General features: G+C 40.5%; 1 protein-coding gene across 3 annotated transcripts in view; it reads right to left on the bottom strand.

The window, feature by feature from the left end:
• The window catches only part of LOC138032631 (long-chain-fatty-acid--CoA ligase 5-like), a 48,231-nt gene that overhangs the window by 3,415 nt on the left and 34,816 nt on the right, over positions 1 to 10,000 (bottom strand). For all 3 annotated transcript variants that reach the window (XM_068880337.1, XM_068880338.1, XM_068880339.1), the window contains 7 exons: positions 9,679 to 9,751; positions 8,537 to 8,628; positions 6,529 to 6,645; positions 6,336 to 6,389; positions 5,650 to 5,739; positions 5,209 to 5,310; positions 4,819 to 4,890 (listed from right to left, as the gene is read on the bottom strand). In XM_068880337.1, the coding sequence (XP_068736438.1) occupies positions 4,819 to 4,890; positions 5,209 to 5,310; positions 5,650 to 5,739; positions 6,336 to 6,389; positions 6,529 to 6,645; positions 8,537 to 8,628; positions 9,679 to 9,751 (600 nt within the window). The remainder of the gene's footprint in view (positions 1 to 4,818; positions 4,891 to 5,208; positions 5,311 to 5,649; positions 5,740 to 6,335; positions 6,390 to 6,528; positions 6,646 to 8,536; positions 8,629 to 9,678; positions 9,752 to 10,000) is intronic.

Genomic DNA, 10,000 nt, shown 5'->3' with positions numbered 1-10,000 from the left:
AATACGCTGAATATTAAAGTTAAATTACTATGGCCGACCAGTTCTGCAGCCACAGCTTGGATGGAATTCGACAACTTGCTGGATCTCATAGAACCACACTGTTTTCTCTGTGTGTATTAAACTTTGTCTTTTCTGCCGTGGCAACATTTGGAAATATTCTGGCCCTGCAAGCTTTACGGAAAACCTCATTCTTTCCCGCTAATTTGAGGAAGTTTTTTCTGAGTCTTGTGTCCACTGATCTTGCAGTAGGATTGTTGGGTCAACCGAGCCTCGCGGTGATCCAGAGTATGGCATTGACTGAAAACTACAACTTTGACGTACTCTGTCCATTCACTTTAACTTTTTGCTACGCTATCCTACATCTTCTCGTGGTCGTATCGTTTTTGAATGTAACTGCTATTGCTTTTGATAGACTTCTCGCTGTTTCTCTTCATCTGAGATATGGTGAGCTTGCGACTTCCAGACGTGTTACAATCGCCTTGCTTGCAATATGGCTTACAAGTTGCGTTTCAGCTTACTTATACGTTATTTTTACCACGGTGATGTTCTATTTTGTTGTCGCCATACAATCGACCGGATTTCTGTTAACAACAGTTGCATACGTTCGTGTTTACAAAGTGGCCAGATATCATTGGAATCAGATTCAAAATCAATTTCAGCAACACAATTTGCAAGCATTGGCGCTCCACCGAGAACGAAAGTCCACCTTAAATCTCTTGTACATTTATTTTGTATTTGTCGCGTGTTACCTTCCATTTGCTTGCTTCGTGTTATTACGGACAACGGGTTACTGGCATGTTTCTTTAATAATTGCAAAAGAAGTCACATTTTTCTTCGTTCTACTCAATTCATCGTTAAATCCTTTGGTTTATTGTTGGCGGTATCCAGAGGTTCGTCATATTATGAAGAGCTCTTTGAAGAAAATAGTCAATGTTCCCGAAGATTAAGTTATGATGCAAGGATTCATTTTACCTTCAAGTATTTACTGGCTACTTTTAGCTTTTATGTAATTATGCAGCTTTCCAAAGGACAGAGGAGTGACTAGACGAAATGTCATGATCTTGTTGGTGACAGGAACAAGGCGTTATCAGCTGCTCCTTTGCAACAATATTTGCGGATGAACTTGCCACTTCATGTAATTTTTAGTAATTCTTAAGGGGGTGTTGAAGTTACTTTTGGCACGATTAAAGCTCTTTCTTATACCGTTAGAAAAAAAATTCTGCGGAAATAAATGGTATTGTATTGCCATCCAACATACGGTACAACATGGCCGCCGAATCAGGTGGGAGAAAACCAAGAATAAAGGACGCATATCACCTGTTGCCATTGTAAATGCTGGGCTTAGCTCCGATGTGTCTTCTGTAGCTCAATGGAAGACCATCCGAACCAGCACAAAAACTAAAACTAATATAGATTTTAATCTTTTTTGTTTTGTTTTCGTAGGCGATGATTGTGGGTTTAAGTAGTAAGCAAGATATGTGACGGTAATTGCGTGCGCACGCTGTGCTATGAGCGATGCGTATTTTTCTTCTCAACATAGTTATGTCAAACGCAATTTTATATCAATTTCAGCAACAAAATTCGCCAGCAACGGTGCTGCTCGGGGAACGAAAGTCCGCCCCGAATGCCTTGTATATTTATGTCATATTTGTTGGGTGTTATCTCCCAATCTTTTGCTGTTTAGTTTTACAGAGTACCAGTTACTCGTCTGGTTCTATCTTGGCAACCCCTGAAGTCACAGATTTCTTCGTTCTACTCAATTCTCCGTTAAATCCTTTAGTTTATTGTTTGCGGTATTCAGAGGTATCGGCACATTATGAAGAGCACTTTAAAGAGAATAGTCAATGTTCCCGAAGAATAAGTTACGATGCAAGGGTTCCTTTTATTTTCAAGCATTTTTGGCTAGTTTTAGCTTTTATGAAATTATGCAGCTTTTATAAGGACAAAGGGATAAAGTCAAATTTCGTTAACTGAACGTTACATGTCATCGACAAAACAAGGCGTTATTTAAGACTCCTTCGGAATTCTTAAATTAGGGGTTGTTGGGGTTAATTTTTTTGGAACGAGTGAAGCATTTTTTTATACCGTTAGAATAAAGCTTGAAAGTGAAGTATTAATATAGCTATCTCTTTCAAATGAATTCCAAGGATGACCCCTTCATACATTTCAATCAGTACTAAGAGGACGCATGTCACCTGCTCTCAGTGTAATCGCTTAAGCTCCGATGGATCGAACCAGTACAAAAAGTAGAACTAAATCAAAAACTCGATTTATTTATGTTTTGGTAGGCGATGGTCGTGGGTTTGTGTGGTAAGCAAGATACGCGACGATAGTTGCGTGCGCACGGCTGTCCTATTGGTGAAGTTTATTTCTCTTCTTAACATAGTTTTTTTTATGTTATGCATGGATGGATAGATAGTAATCAGTATATCAATACTTTGTATAGTACTATGTATAGTATGTATATCAATAATATTTACAAATAGATAATGAAGATTTGTATTAGAGTCCTAGTCAAAATTAAAACAATTATGTACTATAAAAGTGTTCTTGTGAGTATTAGTTTTGCATTTCGCAAGTGTCTTTGTCGCTACAAGTATTTGAAAAGGTCACGAACGAGTGAGTGTTATAGAAGAAAATCACTTTTTCGACGCTCTCCTTAAGTTCAGTGCAGAAATGGGTTGCCTCCCACGCAGACTTTGTTAGGGTTTCGTCACGCGTTCCTCCCCACGAACGTCTGCTGAAACGAAAAACCACTTCCGTTCAACGGCTGTTTGCCTACTATTTAAAGAAACCAATCAGCATTGACTTATTGCGTTGTGCATAGCCAATCAGATGCGGCCTCTGATTGGTCCGTAATCGACGAACGGTAGTTGTTTTTCGTTTCAGCAGACGTTTTTGGGGCAGGAACGCGTGACGAAGCCACAAGAACACGAACGTCTGCGGGGGAGGCTGGGAATTGGGATACGCGGCTATCGTTGAGCAAAGGGATGGAGTGATTTTGTTGAGTATGTGACGGGTAAATTTGAAATTCAGGTTGAAATGATTTCAACCTCTGTAATTTTTATTTTAAACTACAGGTTGAAATTGAAAGTAGGAAACATCAACCAAAAAGTCCTTCAATTGTTACCAAGTACGTGTATAGTGGTAAGTAAATCGGTGCTGGAAGTTAAGGGATGTGGTTAGCGTAAGTTATTTATGAGTTCGTAACAACGATAATCTTAGATTTTTAGCATTCTTATAGAAAAATTTGAAAGCAGGGCAGCAGGGGTGGCGCAGCAAATTTCCCTTTCGTAAACGGTCGTTGCCATTTCTCAGATCGGTCCTTGCCATTTGAAACGGTCGATGCCATTTATAACGGTTGACTACACACTTCACTTCAAAGAAAATTAAAAGAAACAAACTAAGAAAAAATATTAACAAAAATTAAGACAAAAAAGGGAAAAAAGAACCGTAGATTTATAAAAGAAAAGCTAGAGGGAAAAAAGAGTCCGAAAATTTCAAGACTCGAACTCAGGTTCTTAGCCTTCACTCTAAACAGAACCCTAACCCGAACCCGAACTCATATGACCAGCGAGACACAACTCCCAGTAACCGCAACCTTTTGAGTTCTTAGACCTAATGAGTGTAATTCAGAGCTAAAAAATGGCATCGACTTTTTCAAATGGAAACGACCGTTCTGAGAAATGGCAACAACCATTTCAAATGGCAACGACCGTTCTGAGAAATGGCAACGACCGTTTACGAAAGGGAAATAAGCGGAGGCGCAGTGCACGTGGTGGCGTAGTGGTTAGAGCACTCAGCTCCCATCAGTGTGGCCCGGGTTCGATTCCTGATCCCGGCGTCATATGTGGGTTGAGAGTTTGCTGTTGGTTCTCTCCTTGCTCCAAGAGGTTTTTCTCCAGGTACTCCGGTTTCCCCCTCTCCTCAAAAACCAACACTGCCAAATTTCAATTCGATCCGGAATGCACGGACACATGTTGAACGAGCGTCCAGAGCGCTCTTAAGGTGTACCGTGGATAAACAAATAAATAAAAATAAATGCGACCTCCTTTGAACAAGGCACGAATCCATGCTTGGTATTCTGAAGATTCACAAGGAGGAACTGTCATGATGGCGGAAGGTCTAAAAACGAGTGACTGATAAGAAAGTTGTGGTGTGTTTCAGATGTCAGACAGTTGGGGGCTTTTACTGAAGCACAAGACGTAGACGTTTTTGACCCACGAACAGCAATCGGAAGTGAACTGTTTTCTTCGTTGATTTGTCTTGGCACTGCCACATTTATTTATTAATTATTTTTTTATTTATTGCTAAGTATCTTTTCTCTATTAAAGACGATTAGTTAACATTCTTGGAGGGACTGCTGTGCGGGGATGTGAAAAGTTCACTTCCGGTTTCTAAAAAAATGGGTAAATGCTTTGTTTATAGTGGAAGTGCACTTAGCTATAAAGCTGGTTCACAGGCATCCCACTTTAAATAATCTGTAAGTAACAATTCAAACTTAACAGAAACATCATTAAGAACTCCAACTGGCACGAGGCAACCAGTTGGCTATTTTCAAAGCGTGGTGGAGTTGAATACGGGACAACCGGAAACAAATCCAAACCAGAGGTTAGAACAGGATTCGAGCTCAGGGCAACCGTATGCAAACTCAACGCCCTAATCACCGCACCACGCCGCACTCCTTCTGTTCGTATAACTCAAAAACGCTTCGTGCTTAAGCTCCCTTGTGCCCCTGAATTACAGCTGTAGAGATAACTTTCACTGGTAAAGTATTCGATTGAAAACTTCTCTAACATGACAATGATTTAAACCAACCTGTTCTAAGGAATTCAGGCCTCCCTCTTTTCCCTTCGCCCGCATGTCTTGAAATATGGTCTGGTACACAGTCTGACAGAAAGACATAGTTTTTCTCAGTCTTTAAAAAAAAAACCAGTTTGCAAGTAGAGTAATAGATTTAAAAGATAAAGGTCAGTGACCAGGTCTCAAAGTGAGGCGAGGCTGGAATTAACCGCTTTTCTTGATACAAACCTCTCGTCTCTTGTGACGATGTAAATGCAAATAAGACGCTAAATTGAACCTCGTTGTGAATTCACTGGCCAGGTCACAAAGCGCACAACTGAAAAATGCACAGAGTAGCTAACGATGTGCCTGAATAAACTGCTCAATTTTCCCGAATTGAAGCGGACAGACGCCGCAACAAATTACCTCATTTTGACAAAGCTCTTTGATGCCTTCCTCGAGTCCTTTACTTCGGGCCCAGGTCTCAAGAACCTCAGCATCCGGGACAACAATTGCCACCAGAAAAGACTGCAACAAGAATTTATTTTCTTAATTAATCAGATCTTTGCTTTTCCCACCCTCCGGAAACTGAGAGCAGCTAGACACTGTAGAGAGTGGTGGTTGTGGGAATGCAATAGATGAGCTTGACTTCCGTTTCCGGTGATGCCTAGGTCTCTGCGGCCGCACTATTGAGCTTATTTTATAGCTTGTACTTAATACTTCACTCAACATTGTCATTTATCTTCTACATCATTTCGGATGACACTGCTATGACTCCGTTATGGCAACGAATTCCTATGTCGGCTCGTTTAATGAATGCAACGTTATTAGCCAGTTGTATCGGGGAAACTATATGTAGTGCTTTACCTTAAGACTATTGCCACAAACAAACACTTGTGCAATAAATGGACTCCTCAAATACACGTTCTCAATTTTTTCTGGAGCAATGTATTCACCCTGTTTCGATAACAAAAACAAAGTTTTTTCAGTCGTGAATAACCTGATCACAAACAGGTACACATGTACTTTGCCGTTGATGGCCTTTTTTTCAAGTGTAAAAGCCATCACGTCACGCATGCGCACAATTAATTGGCAGCAATGGACAGCTGTTTTGGCCTTGTTAGGACTCATCAGCATGGCATGGCCAACTTCACAGGTGGGTGTTTTTAGGCACTGCGCATGCGTGACGTGATTGCCACACCGGGTTTGGTGTAATGGAGTGTTCACCTTGCTTTTTAATGGTTTTCGACGGTGATAATATATTTGTATTAAGATTCAAGGATGTCGAAATTTTTCTCAACGGTGTTTGCATCACAACAAAAATAAGGTTTACTTTGCAGGACAAGGCAATTAATTTTTTTTTTTTAAAGACCCAAATGAGGATAAGTTGAATAAAAAATGAAACTCACCACTGAAGAACAACGTTGAGAAATATTCTGACGATGACCCCTTCAACCAGTGGTGAAGGAGAATTTGGAAGGGAGAGGGGGACGAACTGAGAGCAAGAAGATACTGGCGACACAAATTATGTAAGAGAAAACGCTAATTCTTACCTGAGACAGTTTGAATATATTCTTCTTTCGATCAATTATCCTCAAGGTTCCATTCTGCGACGGAAAAGAAATGTCATTACGACAATTCACAATTAAGTGTCAATTAAATGAATTATCTATGTAATCGTGTTCGACAAGGCTTTTTAGTCCATTTGTAAGTAAAGATAACTACATTACTTAAGTGTCAATTTACCGGAAGCCACTCTCCAATATCTCCAGTGTGGAGCCAGCCATCTTTGTCGATAGTTTCAGCGGTTTTTTCGGGATCCTTGAAATACCCTTTGAAGACGTTAGGTCCTTTCACACAAATCTAAAGGATGGATCGAAGCAAATGAAAAAATTAGGTAAAATCCTTGATTTATCGATGATGACGATAATGATGTGTGAAAAGTGAGGATAAAAGAAATGTCATACATATTATATTTTATATTATATTATGTGGTGTCGTGTCGTGTAGTGTCAAGTCAAGTGATGTCATGTAATGTCATGTCGTATTATATTTAAGTATAACCTTCAGCGGTGAATATAAGAATACCGCGCTACCCGGTGAATATAACATTTTGGAGGCGCGGCTGCTACGCTAAGCAGCACTTTTCGTGCTATTTTATCGTGTTTTAGCGCGTTGTTTTGCATTTTCTTGATATAGACCAATTCGGCTAACGCAATGTTGTACCCAATTCAAATCTCTCGGGGTTAAGGATCTTTGTATGTTGCATTTGCATGATAATGTAGCATTCATATGGAAATATTTGGAACAAAACGTTTTATTCCCAAAGGATCTGAATTGGGTACAACATTGAGTTGGCCGAATTGGTCTATTCCCCGCTGAAAGAAATACTAAAACAATAGACCTTTTCAGCTTGTACGTTTTGTTTTCCCATTTCAGACCACATGATGTTACTCTAGGGAACAGCGTCTTTCAAATGTCGTCTTATGCGCGTGCAGATGTATGCATAACTTATGAAAAAACAAAAGAAACATTCCCTTGAGAACATCACGTGGTCTGAAATGGGAAAACAAAATGTACAAGCCGAAAAGGTCTATTATTCGCCCCAGGCTTAGTGAATATTGGAGAATGTTTACCACGACTACGTCTCGGTCGATATTCACCAATATTCACTTCGCCTTCGGCGAATAATTTTTATTATATTATTTATTGACTTTATCAAAGTCTAAATCTTATTTCGCTGGACACAAGGGTAGTACTAATTAAGGAAACCTTAAATCAAACCATTATATTTGAAGTAGATTAAACGTGCGGGTTACAGACGAATGAGAGAAGTGATCCTCGCACGTATTTGGACAATGCAAGTAATTATCTCCTATAGACACCTAAAAAAGTTAGGCGGTTTCAACGAGATTGGAACCCATGATACTTTGTGACGCTTACGAAGATTGCGCACATACCATCACCTGCACTCCATGTTTGAACAGATCGACAACTTTTACGGAGGGACTTAATCTCAGCTCAGGGGCCCGTTTTTCGAAAGTCCCAAAACTTTACGGGCCATTTTTGGGTGTCACAATTCCCTCTTTATCTCAAGAACGGAGAGGATTTAAGTCATCAAACGTCACAGTTATTTTTCTTTTTGTTACCTTGAAAACACGTTAAAAGATCGCCTCTCCAAAACAAGCGGTAAATGGCTTTACGGGCCCGAAACGTTTTCGGGACTTTTAAGAAACGGGCCCCAGGCTAGAAAGTAGAAAACAAACTTTCGAGGATCGGAAGAGCCAGTCCTTTCGTGTGCTTGCCTATAGACAATTTCGAGGTGGAATTCCGAAGCAAAACCGTAGTATATAGGGACCACTCACGATGTCTAACACAAGGTGTACCAGGCTGTGTTCTGATAAGAAACAACTTCCTTTCAAACATTTTTGGTATACTTGATTTATGGGCAAGAATGATGTTTTGAAAGTTCTCAAAACTGCAAGAGCTGAAGATGAGTGCAATTTGAGAACTTTCAAAACATCTCGAGTGACCGTAAGTGTTTACTCTCCCCATACCCCTCGCCGGCTCGCTCACGCGGTTTCGTCGTGATGTAACTTGCGCGCGCGATTCACAAGCGAGCCTGCTCGCAGGCTAAATGAAACCTGTCAATACTGATGGTACGGGGATCATTTGGTACTTACCATCGCACCAACTTTGCCCGTTAGAAAATCTAACTGAACGATATACAATCAAAACGTTGCACTCGTCTCACCTCCCCCTGTCCATTTTTAGCAAAGTACTCCATTTCCTCGACGTCAACGACTTTGACAATGTTGCAGGGGAGCGGAGGACCAACATGGCCAACTACAAAAGGAATTTTATTTAACCGTTAAGTCTTCTAACGCTAGTGCACTAACTGGGGACGCTGTAAACTGAAATGAACAAATTAACGCAAATCTAATCAAATGTTGGTTTTTGAGGACAGGGGAAAACCGGATTATTAGGAGAAAAAAAGAAATCGGCCATTCGATCAGATGTCAGCACAACCTTGTTCCCAATGTCTCTCTTCTCCTTTTCCCATGGAGCGAACAGTTAGGACCAGTTAGTCGCTCCAAGTGAGACCATGGAAACGAGGTTGATGAACAGCAAAGACGGAGAAGTATCAACGCTCATAAAAATATCAATTCAGGTAATTTTACAATAAGACTCTTCTGAGCTCGGGTTAAGGAAAAAGGTGAGACTGCGAACGATCAATAAGATAGGAACAAGAATTGACGGAAGAGCTTTTCTGTGTAACGGAAGAAATGCAAAACTCCTTTTTCTTCCTGAAGCATGTTTCCAAGTCCAGTGACTGGGAACATAATCTTATCTTCACAATAAAAGACTTTGGGAAAAATTGTATTTTCCTTGTTACCACTCAGGCATTTAAAGATGTGAAGAAAACAAGAGAAGGAAACCAAAAATATGAAACTCTAGCATCGATCATACACTTTCCAAAACACAAGCGCGAACGCATTCAATTGACTCGTTTCACACAGCGGCCATGTTGAGTCCCGAGGGACTAGAAACATTTGTTTTTGCGCGATAAAACTCGTTTCCAAACACATGAAGTCGAGGCTAGGCCTACGAAATCTGTTGTCTCTAGCCAACATAGGCCCCCCGCGTGATAAGGGTCCTCAAAAGGCTTGTCCTTGATAAAATGGCTGCTAGTTTTGCAACCTTGAAGCCACTGTTATGATGAATAACGTAACAGTTTTTCGGGGGGTAACTGCGCTATAAATGAAAACGAAGGCAAAACAAATCAAATATATGCATCCTGAAAAATACCATTCCACCAAACACTTCCCCAGGGCTTTTCTCTCCCAAGAGTTGGAGGACGGAGAAAGCCCTAGGAACGAGCTTGTCATGCCAGACCTGCAGAGGGATCATTGTACATCTGGAAGGTGACTGCACAGGTAGCCTCGGTTTGTCCGTAACCCTCAGAGAGCTGAAAAAGCAACAAAATAGATTCTGTCCATTTCATGAGGGGTAGATGGTAGATCAAGGTCGAGTGTGGTACTTATTTTGTTTAGAAAAGAGTTAAATATTTGATCAGTTATTAGTGTGATAAATTGTATCTTCTTGTCGTTAAATATAATAAAGTATTTTATAACAACCGTCGCGATTGGCCCAATCCACGAACCTTAAAGAAGCACAAAGCACTGAAGTTGTATTAGCACAACGCGAGTGACGTTGG

Source organism: Montipora capricornis, chromosome 14 (assembly GCF_036669925.1).
Source record: "Montipora capricornis isolate CH-2021 chromosome 14, ASM3666992v2, whole genome shotgun sequence".
NCBI classification, from domain to species: Eukaryota; Metazoa; Cnidaria; class Anthozoa; order Scleractinia; family Acroporidae; genus Montipora; species Montipora capricornis.
This window is presented reverse-complemented; position numbering and strand designations above follow the sequence as displayed.